Below are 17,128 nucleotides of genomic sequence, written 5' to 3'. Positions count from 1 at the left end.
TTGTCTAACACAGACAGATTGATAGAAAACCATTGTCTTGTGAGTGTCAGGCCCATTTCCTGTTTGCTTCAGTGAATGAAATTTAGGAAATCTGTGAATGTAGAGGGATTAATTTTCCACAAGCTAATGTCGTCATACAATATGCAAAGCTGCTGTATTAAAACCTTTTGTATGCAGACCTATGAGATTTAAACTTGTGTGATTTGTTTTTGCTCCAGCAATATGTAAATAAATTAACATTTTTTGCATTACAGAGACTACTTCAGAAAGTATCCAAACTACTGTTGCTACATTAACGGTGGACTATGTGGACACTTGCAATCAACAAACAGAGTCCACCTCTGCTCCAACTTCAATATTTCCAAGTATGTTCAATGTTACTTTTGGTACTCTGTCAAGGATCAGTGTATAACGTCACTGTAATGAAACTTACCAAGCTGTATAAGCAGGTCCAAGTTAATGACAGTGAATAATGCTCGTGTGAATATACCCCTAAATCACGTGAGGTCCGGGAGGGAATTCTGACATTAACTTGGTTTATAAGCTAGTTTTAGGAAGAATGAATTCCTCAGTACTATGGGTGTTTACACATTGTTCAACTTCCCCTAAATCAGTTTGTATGAATTTTAAATGATAAATTGGAGAATAATAATTTAAAATATACCACAAGCACTGATAAGTTAATTATAAGGATTTAGTTGAAGCAATGAATACCCATTTTCTACACATCTAATAATTTTTAATACTTTTATGGTGAAAGCAACAGTATCATAACTTTAATCTGGTAGTGCTAATGTAGAAGCATATTAGCCCGGAAGATAATTTGATAAACGATGGATGAGGTCTGTAGTGTCTTTTAAAAAGTTCTGTCTTCAATAAATTTGTTTTTTTTTTCTCTTGCTATTTCATGACATTAAAATCTGACACGTTTCAAATGCTTTGACCATAGGTTCTGATGTGCTGGATAAGGATTTTATCATATTGATCTCGATTGCCATCTTGGTTGGACTACTCACAATGACGGTTGCATTTGTCCTATGGTATTTTAAAAAAAAGTTTACTTTTTATCTTGTGTTTGTGTATATTGTTACAAGTTACTGTTATATCTCATTTATTAAGGAGAAAAAATGTTGACAGCATTAATTGTTTTAAGTAGAAGGTGTGGTGATGGTGCAGGGGTTAAGTTAGCTAGAGTTCAAATCCTAGTATGGGAGCTATGGAATTTAAATTTTGTTTATAATCTGGAATTTGGAAGAACAAGTAGTAGTGATAACCACAAGAGCTACCAGATTGTTGTAAAAACATATCTGGATCACTAATGTCCTTCTAGGGAAGAAATCTGTTGTCTTTATCCAGTCCGGCTTGCACGTGAAACAAAACAGAAATGCTGGAAGGACTTGGCCAGTCAAGCAGCATCTGTGGAAAGAGAAACCAGTCAACATTTGCATTTGATGAAGGGTCTGTGACCTGAAACATTAACTGGTTTCTCTTTCCACAGATGCTGTTTGGCTGAGTTCTTCCTGCCTTTGTTTTGTTTCAGATTCCAGCATCTGCAGTACTTTGTTTTCCATCAGTCTATATACAACCCCTTGCTTCCTGGAATGGCCTTGCAGATCACTTTTGTGTGCTTAGTACTACATTTAAAAACAAAAGAAATATTAAAACCAGACTAGCCACCTGATGTTGCCTTGGGGATCAAATTCAGGCATTGTAAAGTAGCTCCCAGTTCAGACACCAGACTCCTGATATTTACAGTGGCATGCAAAAGTTTGGGCACCCCTGGTCAAAAGTTCTTTTACTGTGAATAGCTAAGCGAGTAAAAGATGACCTGATTTCCAAAAGGCATAAAGTTAAAGATGACACATTTCTTTAATATTTTAAGCAAGATTACTTTTTTATTTCCATTTTTTACAGTTTCAAAATAACAAAAAAGGAAAAGGGCCCGAAGCAAAAGTTTGGGCACCCTGCATGGTCAGTACTTAGTAACACCCCCTTTGACAAGTATCACAGCTTGTAAATGCTTACTGTAGCCAGCTAAGAGTATTTCAATTCTTGTTTGGGGGATTTTCACCCATTCTTCCTTGCAAAAGGCTTCTAGTTCTGAGATTCTTGGGCCCTCTTGCATGCACTGCTCTTTTGAGGTCTACCCACAGATTTTCAATGATGTTTACGTCGGGGGACTGTGAGGACCATGGCAAAACCTTCACTTGTGCCTCTTGAGGTGTCCATTGTGGATTTTGAGGTGTGTTCAGGATTGTTATCCTGTTGTAGAAGCCATCCTCCTCTTTTCATCAGCTTTTTTTTAGACAGTGTGATGTTTGCTTCCAGAATTTGTTGGTATTTAATTGAATTCATTCTTCCCTCTACCAGTGAAATGTTCCCTGTGCCACTGGCCGCAACACAGCGGGTGAAGAAGGATGGGGGAGGCAGGGCAAGGGGTGGAATCATAAGGATCCACCCCCATGCTTAATAGTTGGAGAGGTGTTCTTTTCATGAAATTCTGCACCCCTTTTCTCCAAACATACCTTTGCTCATTGCAGCCAACAATTTCTATTTTAACTTCTTCAGATAACAGGACTTGTTTCCAAAATGCTTCAGGTTTGTTTAGATGTTCCTTTGCAAACTTCTGATGCTGAATTCTGTGGTGAGGACGCAGGAAAGGTTTTCTTCTGATGACTCTTCCATGAAGGTCATATTTGTGCAGATGTCGCTGCACAGTAGAACAGTGCACCACCACTCCAGAGTCTGCTAAATCTTCCTGAAGGTCTTTTGCAGTCAAAATAACAAAAAAAGGAAAAGGGCCCGAAGCAAAAGTTTGGGCACTCTGCATGGTCAGTCAAACTTTGCAGACAAGCGGGGGTTTTGATTTGCCTTTCTAGCAATCCTACGAGCAGTTCTCTTGACCTGAATTTGACCTCCTTCATTCCTGTTAATTGCCATTTCTTAATTACATTACGAACTGTGGAAACGGCTACCTGAAAATGCTTTGCTATCTTATAGCCTTCTCCTGCTTTGTGGGCATTATTTATTTTAATTTTCAGAGTGCTAGGCAGCTGCTTAGAGGAGCCCATGGCTGCTGATTGTTGGGACAAGGTTTGAGGAGTCAGGGTATTTATAAAGCTTTGAAATTTGCATCACCTGGCCTTTCCTAACGATGACTGTGAACAAACCATAGCCCTAACAAGCTAATGAAGGTCTGAGACCTTGGTAAAAGTTATCTGAGAACTCATCTCTTGGGGTGCCCAAACTTTTGCATGGTGCTCCTTTCCTTTTTTCACTCTAAAATTGTACAAAACAAAAATAATACACTAATCTTGCCTAGAATGTTGAAAAGGATGTTTCATCTTTAACTTTATGACTTTTGGAGATCAGTTCGTCTTCTACAGTAACAGAAATTTTGACTAGGGGTGTCCAAACTTTTGCATGACACTATGAATTGACTAAACTGGGAAAGCTGCCCCTTAGACTAGTTGAGCAGCAGCCTAACATAGTTGTAATCACTGATCATACCATATAGACTATGTGCCTGATTCCATCACAATCCCAGGCTATGTCTTGTCCCACTAGCAGGATAGACACCTCCAGGAGTGATGGCACAGTGGTAAATAAATGGGGAGAGAAGAATCCTTGGAGTCTTCAACATTTGACTCCAGCTTATTTGGCTGCTTCTTCATTATTCATCTCCTCCACTGTTGATGTACAGTGGCTGCAGTCTACCACTTACTAAATATTTGCTACTCCAGCATCACCCAAATCTGTGGGCTCTATTACCAAAAATGGCAAAGGAATTTGTACACCACCAGCATGTTCATCTCCAGGTCACATGCAATCCTGATTTGGAAATGTATTGCTGGCCCTTCATTGTCACAGCATCTAAATCCTGGAATTCCCTCCCCAACACCACATCACCAGAAGGATTACAGCAGTTCAAGAAAGTAACTTGCCACCATCTTGAGGGCAGTTTAGTTTGGGTAATAAACGCTGATCTTGTCAGCAATGCCCAAATCCTGAGAAATGAATAAATCGAAAAATACCCTGCACCTATCATCAATGGAACCAGCCAAAGGATTGCTTACCCCCCTTCAGTTCTACTTGAACAAAACATTCCTTGTGTATTGTGCTGGACAAAGATAAAGATGCAACTCTATCAATAAAATTTATGAATAACTAGTAGATTATTCAATCATTGTTTAATTGCCTGTCCAGTTTCCTCAAATATATTTGCACAATAAATCTTTAGTGTATTGGTTTCTAAATCATCTTGATTGCTGCCTGAATGTGAATCAAATATTATTGTAACTTTTAGGATAATTGATCGTGTATTTTATTCCCAGGGTCAGAAAGAAAAAGCAAGAACCACATAAGGCTGACATTCTGATGAAGGCATTGCCTTATTGTTAATGGTATGTATACAACCTGATTCCTCACCTATTGTAATCTGGAGAAAATAGGGGCCATTTACATCGGTGTTTGGGTATTAGCACAATTTTTTGCATTTGATTTGGAACATATTACTGAAATATAATACAGGTGACCCCAGCATTACAGGGGGTTGTGATCCTAGAAAAGAAACAATATTGCAGTTTTTTTTTTGTAATGTCAAGCTGTGTTATCTGAGCATGTGTCAACAAACACAAGTTGGTAAAAATGTCTTTGTTTCCTTTTTTTTTTGTCTTCCCCCACAAATTCCATGAGAGCAACTTTAGTTCCATATCTCAGTTTTTGGGTGGTGATTTGTGAATTCTGTAATTCATTACCCAAATAGCCTTAACATGGGGATTTTCTGTAATAGGTTGGTTATCTGTTAACTTTTCGTTTGCTATGGTTGTAAAACTACCTGGTGAAACATGATACTATGTTAAAAGATGCTTATCCATATTGAGGATTGAAACATCATTGAGTCTTGTGTAATTTAAGTAAGTCTGATGTGGTATTAAATGCCTTGGAGCTTTTCTCCCATAATAACTTCAGTTGAAGATATCACTTGGCATGTGAAAGATGAGAAGTTGTTTAAAAGTAAAGGTGTGTATTACAAGCATACACATTAGGAATAGGCCTTTCAGCTCCAAGCTAGCGTTCTTGTTTAGTCATTGCAACCTTTCATTCCTTGCCTATCAAAAATCATTAAAAAAAACTAAAACACTGCTTCCACTGCCCTCTGAGGAAGAGTTCCAAAGAATCAATTCCCTGAGAGAAAAAATGCCTTGTCTGTCCTAAATAATCCCTTAATTTTACAGTAACTCCTAGCTCTGGATTCTCCCACAAGAGGAAACATTCCCTCCACCCTGTCAAGACCCCTCAAGACTTTTATATGTTCCAATTAATTCTGCTGCCCTCCCGTCTTCCCCCCCCCCCCCCCCCCCAAACCTGGCAGTCCTTTAAATTCCAAGACATTTCCACACATGCCTATTCCAGCTATCTGTCCAGTAAGTCTTCTCTGAACAGCTTCAAACACATTAAAATGCTTCCTTTAAATAAGGAGATCTATACTGTGCACAGAATTCCAGTTGCGATTTCATCAATGTCAGTATAACTTGAAGCATAACCTCCCTTCATTTTTCTATTTCCCCAGCAATAAACAATAACAATCCATTAGCTTTTCTAATTATTTGCCTTTTTTGCCAAAATGGACTTTTCTCTCTCCCCCCCCCCCCCCCCCCCCCACCCCCCATAATGCTGTATTTGCCAGATCTTTGCTAAATTTGCTGATGCCACAAAGATTGAGTGAGCAACCATCTCTTTGGTTGCTTCATGCAAGTCATTTATGCAAATTGTAAAATGTCAGGCCCCAGTACTAATCCTTGTGCACATCACTTGTTGCACCTTGCCAACCAGAAACAGATCCAGTTGTGCCTGCTCCTATTTAAATGTTAGCCAGCCTTCCATCTTCCATCTTCCATCCTCCATCCACACCAATGGGTAACCTCCTTCACCATGCACTTTATATTCTGCATTAGCCTTTTGAGGTAGCAACTTGTCAAATGCCTTCTGGAAATCCTAGTACGTCCATTGGTTCCATAGTTGTTTGATTGCCCCCCACCCCCACAGACCAGAGGAGAAGTTTCAAATCAGTTTTTCCTAATTGTCCCTGGTTGGATTTCTTTTTGCCCCTCGGATTATGTAAGCTTGTGTCCAGTGGAAGGTGGGCACAGTATGTGATGTTTTGGGACAGAGTCTTGCACTTTTCTGTGTATTACTTTTTAAAAAAAATAAAATCTAATTCAGGCTGTAAGCAATGCCTAAATTTACATTTTTATCATATCCATATCAGTATTTATTACTACATGTGCTTTCTATTTGTAGCTCAGCTCCATCTTCACCTGAGATGTACAACAATCAAACTGACAGGGATTCCAGCTGCAATATTCCATGAAGAATTTTCAGCTAATAAAAAAACACACAAAAAATAGGCCGTTGGCCTTTAAACTGAAGAAAATGCCCAGATGTTTCCAACCAGTTATGTTGAATTGGTTAATCTTCTAATCAACATGTGCCGATGCAAAGTCCTTACAAAACTGTTTAGTGGAGTGGAAGCTGATTTGTTTTGATTGTGGTTGTCGAATTTCCTGGATGTCCTTCAATATTCAGTTTCACTTTTTTTCCAAAATTTGGCTATGTTGTCATAGCCTAGCGTCACAACTTGCTTGATGCAGTTTGGTTTCTGCCATTAAGTTTGGTTTTTGAAAAGCAGAGTTTAAATATGAAGAACCCAACATGCTCCATTTTAACCAAAAAGACAATATCTGAAGGACTTGCAAAGGACGGCTTTTGGAAAGAATGTGACAAGCCATCGGGTATGCGTCAAATGTCGTAAGATGACAGTCTACAGAAAATATAACCACTCTCAAATTTTAACTGCCTCAGTAACATGCAACCACAAGATAACTTGTAAGATTATACAGCAGCAAGCTGGAGCTAAGTGCTGAGGACCTGGTGATTATTACATGTAGACATCTGAGCCTGTTTTGGTCTTTGCTTATTTTAAAGCAATTGACCATTGAGTATGGAATCTCATCTGCAAATTATTTTCTGTGACTTTTTGATAGAAGTGATTGCTAATGAGGAAAGCTCTATCTTTGACCTTAAAGCACAGGTGTTGGTGTACATAGGAGGGAAAGCACATGGTGCTGATTGTGTACACCACTGGTTTTCATGTGTTGCAGCTTTGTCTCTGTAGAGCACAAATCATACAAAAAAAAATTGTCCCCTTACAGAGAAGGTGGGCAGTTATTTTAATTACTTTTTGCACAAATTGTGTTAGAAATCAAACACCTTTTAGGTAAAAGGCACACATATTGTAAGGATAGCTTATTGATTCTAATGGTGAGCTTTTTATGTTCACAATTGAAACGTTTTACTTGCTTGTGGCTGCTTCTCTTCAGTTGAAAGAATAGCTTGCCAAACTATAATGATGCTTATTAAGAATTGATTTAAAATGTCTACTGAATGGAGACCTTTCCAGGTTGGTTCTGATTCTGTTAAAATGGAAACTTCTTTCACTCCCATAGAAGTGTGCACACTATATTCAGGCTGTAGAAAGTTTGAGCAAAATACTTTCTTGGAAAAATTTGTTTTTATTCTTTGATATTGTTGATGTATTGAACTCTGCATTGTCATGTAGGTTGAAATGTAGAATGAAAATGTGAATTTAAAAATTGCCTAGGGCACCACTGATATTTAAATCCACCAAAGTGAGTGTACTTTAAAGAGATGCAAATGTGCTGTCTGAAAAGAAATCAAGTGTATCCTTCTCCAAAATTGCCGGTATTCCAAAATATCAACTATTTCATGTCTTTTATGTCTGACTTATTGTTGACTTAAAAGCTTTTCAATATTTTGATATTTATGGTTTTTAATTTGGTATCTAGAAACTTCTACTGAAGGTTTGAATGAAATTGAAACTGGGATTTTAAATTTTTATGGCATTGACTCAATATACAACTTGCATTTATGTGGAATCTTTGAAGCAAACTGCATAACAGGCATAAACAAAAAATGACTGCAAGACACAATTAAGCGGCAGGTCAGATATTCAAAACCTTAGTCTAGAAGGTGGATTTTGAGGAGTGTCACAAGAAGAAATGGAAATAGTGGAAATTTAAGAACTTGGGACCTTGGCATTTGAAGCGATGGCTGCCAGTGGTGGAGAGAGTATTTGATCTTGAGTTTGTGAGGAAGTAGAGCAAGGGAAGCCAGATGTGCATTGGAGTAGTCAAGAGGTATCAAAGGTATGGATCATGGGGACCAAAATAGTGGTTTCAGTCTTCCCAGTATTTAATAGAAGGAACTTCTGCTGATCCAACACACCGTCAGAAAGACGGTCTGAAAATTTAGGGACAGTGAATCAGCCAAGAGATGCAATGTTTTCAGAAGGAAGCAGCACAATGCACTTTGCATCAGTTGTCAATCACTTATTAGCACTCGGGTGAAAACGATGAAGAAGCAGTTGTTGAGCAGTTGGTATAAGGAGAAAAGACACTTGTCTACGTGTTGCCTAAGATTTACAACTACTCCTTCCATTGTGAAGCAACTGATGCATCTTGGATGGGAGAATGTAATTTAAATTGATCAACATCTGTCAACTATTGGGACTGTAGATTTGGTTGAATTAACTGCAGGGTTTTAACTGTAAAGGGAGCCTCTTTGAAACTTGTACTAACCAATCGATCAGCTTGCTTCTGCCAGAAGAGTCACATGAATGGTGAGGTTTAAAACCGTGTTAGCAGCAAGGACTAAATTGCTAAAATCTTTATGCCACATGAAGGTAATAATTGTCATTCACTTTGAACAGAGAAGGGGCTACTTGAGCAATTGTGCTTTGACTGGTTTTCTGGGAGAATTGTCCACAATCCTCTTTGTCCTTTTCTGTAATTTTAGATGGCATCATTGAAGAGGTTTTATTGTTGAACATTCGCCTGTATTTTTTTTAAAAATAGCAGAAACCCAGGATAAGGTCACTGCTTTTGAAGATGTGAAAGCTGAAGTGATGGTGATTTGAACAGGTATTTGATACATGTTTTGATATTTTTAAAAAAGTATAGTTGTGGCATTTGAGAGAATTAGTACTGGATATAGTTGATAATGCTGTAGACTTTGGGGGGGGGAGGGGGGAGGAGGACCAGTAGTTTTGAAAAATTGTGCTGCAGCATTGTATTGTTGTGATTGATCAGCAATACAATTAAGCAGATGCTTCAGCTGGAGCTGTATAAAACTGGGTCATATTTGGAGTACTGTGCAGTTCTAGTCAATGCAACACTGGAAGGATGTGGAGTCTCTAGAGGGTGTAGAAGAGGTTCACCAGGATTTTGCCTGGTTTAGAGTATTAGCTATAAGGAGAGGTTGGACAAACTTGGATTTGTTTTTTCTGGACCATTAGAGACTGATAGAAGTTTGTAAAATTGAGAGACATAAACAGGGTAAATAGTCTTTTTCCCAGAGTGGAAATGTCAAATACTAGAGGGCATAGGTTTAAGGTGAGAGGGGAAGTTTAAAGTAGACTGACGAGGTAAATTTTTTTACACGGAGAGTGATAGGTGCCTGTGACATGCTGCCAGCAGGAATGGTGGAAGCTGGCATGATAACAACATTTAAGAGGCATTTAGACGTGAACAGGCAGGGAATGGAGGAATATGAACCAAGTAGGCAAATGTGCAGTTTAAATTGACATCATGGGCTGAAGAGCACAGGAACATTGCAAAGGAACAGACAATGCATGATGCATTTTGCTCCATGCTTGATGCATCAGTTACCAGTATTCTGGTAAATGTAGATACCTCCTCCAATTATTTGGCTTTGCTTAACTGGAAGTTCTAAATTTGGATGCAGGTCCTGAAACATGAAAGGGCAGTTGTAATTGTTTCCCAGCCCAGCCTGTGCCCAGGCTGCAGTGCAGTCCAGAACAGATTCCTTTTATGCTTCAATGCTGTTAGCTTCTGGTGTTCTCTAACAGCCCTTCTCTCCATCCTTGTTTCATTATTGGCACCAGAAACACACCATGAATGACTGCTTTACGCTTGTTAACCATGAGACTGGTCTTGCTATGAAATGTTATATAAAAAATACTACCCTTGATATAATGAAGTATGTTGTGAATCTCAGACAAAATTCACAAAATAACTTGTTCAATAGCATAAAGATATTTTAAAAAAACAGATCCCCTAAGAATAAAATAACTTCAAATATCTATAGACTCTATTCCTAATTTTAAATAAGGATTGGTAGCTTTTAATCATCTATGGACATTCATAAACCTCTCCTGTCTGAGCCAGGATCTTGTATCTGAATTGTATCCAATATTTCAAAATTCAGTCATTGCCTTGATTTCTAATATGAAAGATATTGTCATGCCTGATGTTCACCTCGTATGGGGGGGGGGGGGGGGGCGACAGGGGGGAGGGAACCTGTTAAGAGTATCCTGGAGTGCTAAAAATCAGCTTTTATAAAATCACCATAAAGTTTGAGTGGAAAAAAAGTTAATGCCAATAGAAAGGCAACTGCAGCAATTTTACTTCACACCACCTTCCCCCCTGCCCCAAGCCCTCCCTACATTTTCCTAGTTTAATATTTTTGCTAGGACCCTGGTCCTACCTCACTGGAATGAGCTGGTTTCAGTAGTCAGCTTACAATGTGTGAAGTGGTATCTCTTGTTCCTGCACCACTGATTCAGCCACATGTTTACCTTCCTGATCTGTTTAGCCCCAATGTCAAGTTACACATCGGTTTAGGAAATGATCTAGACATTTGACATCCTGTTCTTTAATCTTGGTAATCTGCTCCTGGTATTCTTCAAGCAGGACCTCTTTCCCACTCTTAACTATATTGTTGGCCCCAACATGAAGCCCAAGGACTGTCCTCTCTCTCTCTCTCTCCTGAATATTTTAATTGTTATTGCCTGTTGCTGCCCAATATTCAGAATTACGAAAGGTTGCTACTTGGTTGCTTTTACATGGATCTATACCTCTCCACCTTTTTCTTTATAATGCAGGGATTTCATTATTGAAAAGTTGTTACTGAAAGGGAATAATTTGGGTAAAAATATACAAATGTAAATACTTAAGCCTGGGCTTTCCACGCTACACATTTTTTCCTGGAACCAATCACCCAAAGTAGTTGTAGCTTGCACAAAAGATCCTGGAGCATTCAGTGGAAATCCACTTTCCATGATCTTTTGTGCTACATTTTTAAAAAAAAACAAAAGTGGATGAATCCACCCACAAAACTGGCCATGTTCCTAGTTTGAACAAATATTGTTTGGGAGTTTCCACTTATTTCCCAGACCTTTTGAGGAGGTTTAAATAAATAAATTGACTCCTGCACATAAGGGTACTGATAAGGATAGTTGAAAAGATTTAGACTTGTTTACATGTGAACTGATTTACTGTTTCCTACATAATTGCATATTTTGATTTCTCAATTTAAAATCGTTATTCCCAGTTCATGGACTGACTGATTTTTGTGGTAAATCTATTTTAAGCTACAGTAATCAATAGTTATTCTACAATTGTTTTAAACATTGTATTAAAATGTAGTCCAATTATACTGATATAGGGGAGATGTGGGATATGCAAATGAACCTGCATGGAAGCTAGAACACTTCTCAAAGTGATTGTGAATCTCCTATTGTAAATATTGCTGAATCCTGAAGAGTACAAATTGGATAAGTTTTAATTAGATAGCAAGCTTTTTCCTTCACTATTTTGAATTGCCAGCTGAGAAAAGGAAACAAAATAAGGCAACTTGGAGAAATTTTCATCTAATGTCATGTGTTGAGGCATTTTGACTCTGCTTATGGATTTTAACAGTTGAATTTCTTCTTGTGTGGTGAATGGGTTTTTTGAAGTATGTATCAAGGAAAGAATTTTGGTGGTATGTGGTAGAAGAGGGTGGAGTTCTTAAACTGAAATTTTAATGTTTTCATGAAACGCTGGTGGAGGATTCCTGTTTGATTGTGCTGCAGATTTATTGCTGAATGTTGACAACTTGATTGTATGGGTCACTAATGGATTACAAGTAGAAGCTACTCACATAGGTTTAGTGTGTAGACTTGTATGCTGAAGCATCTGGCATTAGCCCTGCAAATAGGGTAAATTGTATGATCTGATATTGATAACACTGTAAAAGTTCCTCCATGTATTATATATTTACTTAAGTGGCACAAGAGCCTTGTTTAGTGTGGACAATATTGTACTCGCAATTTCAGAACCACATTTAACTGCCAACTGAACTAACTTTTGTATGGATCATTGTTATTTTTGATAGTTTGGCAGTTGTCCTATATCTGTAAGGGAAAATCAAAAGATAATCTAGTACTGGGGAGCTGAACTATTTGAGAAATTGGTACTTAATATAGAGAATATGAAGTTGTAATGTTGGATTTTTCAAATTATTTTGTGGAGAAAACATTTCATTTTAATATCAGTGAGTAAAGCAGAATTTGAATTCATTCAGAAACATTTCTCTAGCTACCTTCTGAGAGTATTTATTGATTTATACAAGAAGTAAATAAACTTGCAGCATCAAACTGAGTTCTGGAAGTTGTGCCTTTTTAAAAAAAAAACAAAGAACAATGTCAGTAGAAAAATATATCAATTCGGCCATCTAGACTTGTGCATCAGCTTTTTTCAATACTTTGTTATATCTGTAACATTTTCAATAAGCTATGTTCTGTTAGTTCCAGAAATCTATTTTCAATACGATAAATGTGAATATCAATGAAAAAGTGATGTATTTTATTTTAGCATCTGTTTTGAAGAAAAGCTTTTCACTAATTTTTCATTATAGAAAATTTGACTGGTTTAATTGCTTTGCAATTTTTAAAATGCCAGAATATATCTTGTTCATTAAATACACTATTTTTAGTCGCAATGTAAATTTAATTTTCTTGTATCTGTCTTTTCAAAATAAAAGGTTGTAACATTCTGAATTTATAAATGTCTTTTTCCATAATTACATACTACATGCTTCCATTCCTGTGCACATGCCATAACATGGCACATGCAACTATTCTGGGAATATTACCTGTCAAAACCAGCCATATTTGTGCACTTTTAGTACATGCATTGGATTGCCCCATGTGTGTGCATAATTTATTATATAGTATACGTGTGCATGGGGTGCTGTTGATATTTAACAAAATAAAGAGCTAAGCAAACAGTTTAATACACCTGAGTATTTTGTCGTGCACTTAGTGGAACCTTCAAGGATATGATTGCACTGCAGAGGAAGCAGAAGAGATTTACCAGGCTATTGCTTGGGATGGAATGTTTCAGTCATGAGGAGAATCTGGATAGGCAGGATTTCTTTGAAGCAGATGAGTGAGCAGGACCTGAAGTATACAAGATGGAAGGGCATAGATGTGCTGGACAGTAGGATACTTTCCAAAGTAGATGTCTATAACCAAAGGACAGGTAAGAGGTTTAGAGGATCTGAGGAAGAACTTTTTCACTCAGTGGTTGCAATCTGGAGTACATTGTCTCAATGGGGGATAGAGGCAGGTATTCACAACATTTCAGAAGCATTGCCTCCATGTATAATAATAATTTGCCAAAGCTTGGAAGGCTGACCAAGTGCTACAGGGAATTTGTTATAGATGGGTACATGATAGTTGGATGTTTTATGTTTTATAGATCTTATAAATAGTTTATAAGATAGAACATCTTATAGATCTTATAAACTTTCGTGATAGTTTGTCAAATGTCAAAACAATTCATATTAAAATAAGTTCAATAAATACCAAACATGAGTGCTTCAAGGAAAACTGGTTCCAGGGCTGAGATTTGCATTAAACTTGAGAAATGGAGCTTGCTTTCTTTAAAGCAAAGAAACTTGAAAGGGGTGTACAAGATTATTATGGGTTTCAGAGACCCCAAATAGAAGTTTTTTTTTTCCCCCTTTTAGCGGATGGTTCAACAACTGGAGTGTAGATCCCAAGTGATGGGCCATATATATATATGGAGAGAGGGCATGAAGAAAAGCTTAGTTTTATAAACTGGAACTCTGGAACTTATTGCCTTTTGAGAATCAGTCAACCAAAGATTTCAAAAGGCAATTGGATGGGTACATGAGGGGGAAAAAATGCAGGGCCACATGAAAACTTGAATGAATTAGTCAAGACTGATCCAGCAAATGCCCTCTTTTGGTGCCACTATTTCTGTACAAAATACTGGAGGGTAAAGGACACTAAAACAAAAAAGGAAATGAATTAACTTGCAATAATATCTTATGGATCTTGTCTAGCACTCCAGATGTTGCAGGTGAAACACAGGACTTTATTTTTTACTCCTCTCTCTGTGCTATTGTAAGTCCTAAAAGCCACAAGGGATTAAAATTCCAAGAATAGTACAGAGATCTCAACTACATGCTCTCCCATTCTGCTTCCTTTAAAACTTCTTTCCATTCTCCTACTTTGTGTCTCCATTGTATCTTCTGATGATGAGACTTTACACACCAGTACCTCTGAGATGTCTTTTTTCCTTAGCCATAGATTTGTCTCCCCAGAGTCGATAGGTTGTCAGCTGCATCTCTTCCAATTCCCATTTTTGCTTTTGCCCATTCTCTAACCAGTCAGCAAGTTCCCTTATCCCTCACTAGCTTTCACATTTAATGGATCATCTTTCATATTTTACACCACCTTCAATGAGATTCCACTACTAGACCCTTTCCTCGCCCTCCCTTTTCAGCACTGAAGGGATGGTTCCCTTTGTGGCCCCTGGTTCATTCTTCCATTTACTGCCTTCTCGCACTGTTTTCCCCACAACTGTGGGAGATGCAACACTTACCTTTTACTTCATTCCCTTCCCAGCATCCAGGGACCCAAACCATCCTTCCAGTTAAAGCAGCAACTCATTTGCACATCTTTCAATTGCATTCTGTGCTCATTGTCTCCTCCACATTGGAGAAACCAAATGTAAATTGGGTGACTACTTCATAGAACATCCCTTCAGTCTGGAAGGATAAACTTGAGCTTCAAGTCGCATGTAATTTAATTCTCCATCCTACTTCCACTCCGACCTCTGTCTTTTGATTCCAACACTGTTTAAATGAGATCCAGTGCAAGTTTGAAGAACAGCATTTCATATTCTGTCTAGACATTTTGCAGCCCTGGGGCCTCTAAAGAATTCGAGGTAATCAGCCTTCCCTGTTTGTGTCAGAACTAGCCATTTCTGCTGCAAGGTGTAACATTTTTTTTCCTCCTCCACAGAGGCTGCCTTTTCTACTGAGTATTTCTACTGGACATGCAAGAAAAAATTAAAAAGAATGCAACTGCTGTTTATTTTTTCTCTCAATTCCTCCCTTGTCTATTAAGTAGATAGCTTCAGAAACATTGCCTTACCTGAACATTATAGATGTCTCACCATAATATTATAGATATTTTCTTTGCTCCCTCACCTCTTCAAATCAAAACATGTTTTCTCACTTTTACACTTCTGATAGAGGGTCAGTTAATGTTGCTCAATCTACTGAGTATTTCTAGCTTATGTATGTTTTTATTTCAGTACTTCCAGCATCTGCAGTTTATTTTTCACATTGATTTTCTATTGCAATAGTGATGATTAGACCAAGACACATACGTGGAAGTGTAGATTCCACAATACATAATTTTAAATATAAATTAAAGTACTAAATAGAAAACCTTGTCACTTTTGCAAACAGAAGTTATAAACCTTGTTGTAGTGTTGCTGTTATCCAGGGTAATGAAATAGGAAATGTAAAACTAGGACACTTCACTACTGCCACTGGCAGGTGGATATAATTATAGCAGAACATAAAAGTTTACACATTTGTCATTAACCTGCTTAGAGGGATTTCTAATGGAAAATGTTGAAGTAAAAGATTGTCAATGAGAGATTTTTGTTTAGCCAGGAAGTGTGTTGTTGCAAGATTTTCATCAACTAATTAAAACTCCTGTCATAGAGTGCAACTGTCCTAATAACAGTCAATCAGGATAAACCTACCAGGGGCTGAGTCACCTCTGGAAGATGGTTACAGTAAAAATATGAAATATTGAAAAGACAAAGGATGCTGTATGTCCCATTGATTATTTCCAGAATTTCAAAATATTTTAGATTTTGAAAGTAGGCATTGGATGATCATTTCAATTACAGGATATTACCACTCTAAGTTCTTTATAGCAGATTCACAACTTCTGCTTTACTCACTTCCTTTTGGCAGAAGGTTAACAATGGGGCTGCTTGCTGATAGATGCAGAACTTTCAGGTGTATTTATAATTCTCCAGCTACTGAAGTGATATCTGTCCATGTATATTGCAATGTGGAGAAAAAAAAACTCCAGTTATGGTTCTCATTGGCTCCTGTTTCCATTCAATGGGCTTATCACTCGGCCCCACCATACACATTCTCACTAGAGAGTGAACTGGAGCAGGCCAGAGAATGGATTTCCTGTGCCAAATGACAATTCCTGACTTCCTTGAGCTCCTCTTGCAACAAGGCACTAGTCAAAATCCAACAGAGTATCTAACTGAATAGCTGGATGTTGATTCAACAACTTTCAGGAAGCTCAATTGCAATCCAGAACTTGATTGACACCTTTCACTCAGTTTAAACATCCACTCCTTCCTGCAATGTGTACCTTTTGAAGGATGCACCCCCAAATCTGATTTCCATAATCACCTAGAAGGATAAGAGAAGCAGGTACATTGAAATGGCACAACCTTAATGTAACACACCATTTTACTTGGGACATAAAATCATAACTTTATTATCCCTGGGGGAAAACTTAGCTCCCTATTTCGTTCACCAGGTGCATCGCTAAGATCTTCCTGAAAATGAATACAAATAAATCAGAAGTTATTCTGGCCATTTTCTGGTGCCAGACAATTCAAGTCAATTTCCTAAGCTATCGTCATGTGTTTTGATTTCTCAAGCCGCTTGGTTACCGGTCCAGTGGTATAACCATTTGGCCACTGAGGTAAAATCCCAAAGCTTCTGAGAAAGTTGTTAATTATGTTTTGAACATATTTGCTGTCTTAAAAAAAAATACAGCAGACATTTTCTGTCAAGTAGGCTTTAAATAAGTAAAATGACACTACTTCGTTTAAAGAAATCAATGCAGAACAAAGTGAAAAGTAATGCACGTTTTTGAAACAAGAAGGAGGCTGGGATATTAACT

General features: G+C 37.8%; 1 protein-coding gene across 6 annotated transcripts in view; it reads left to right on the top strand.

The window, feature by feature from the left end:
• il11ra (interleukin 11 receptor, alpha) overlaps nucleotides 1-12,912 on the top strand; it is an 82,891-nt gene extending 69,979 nt beyond the window's left edge. For all 6 annotated transcript variants that reach the window (XM_052010046.1, XM_052010043.1, XM_052010044.1 and 3 more), the window contains 4 exons: nucleotides 255-365; nucleotides 950-1,040; nucleotides 4,335-4,403; nucleotides 6,304-12,912. In XM_052010046.1, coding sequence (XP_051866006.1) covers nucleotides 255-365; nucleotides 950-1,040; nucleotides 4,335-4,401 — 269 coding nt within the window. In that variant the 3' untranslated portion in view covers nucleotides 4,402-4,403; nucleotides 6,304-12,912. The remainder of the gene's footprint in view (nucleotides 1-254; nucleotides 366-949; nucleotides 1,041-4,334; nucleotides 4,404-6,303) is intronic.
• The last annotated feature ends 4,216 nt before the right edge of the window (nucleotides 12,913-17,128 follow it).

The sequence above is a fragment of the Pristis pectinata genome, chromosome 2 (genome assembly GCF_009764475.1).
Source record: "Pristis pectinata isolate sPriPec2 chromosome 2, sPriPec2.1.pri, whole genome shotgun sequence".
NCBI classification, from domain to species: domain Eukaryota; kingdom Metazoa; phylum Chordata; class Chondrichthyes; order Rhinopristiformes; family Pristidae; genus Pristis; species Pristis pectinata.
This window is presented reverse-complemented; position numbering and strand designations above follow the sequence as displayed.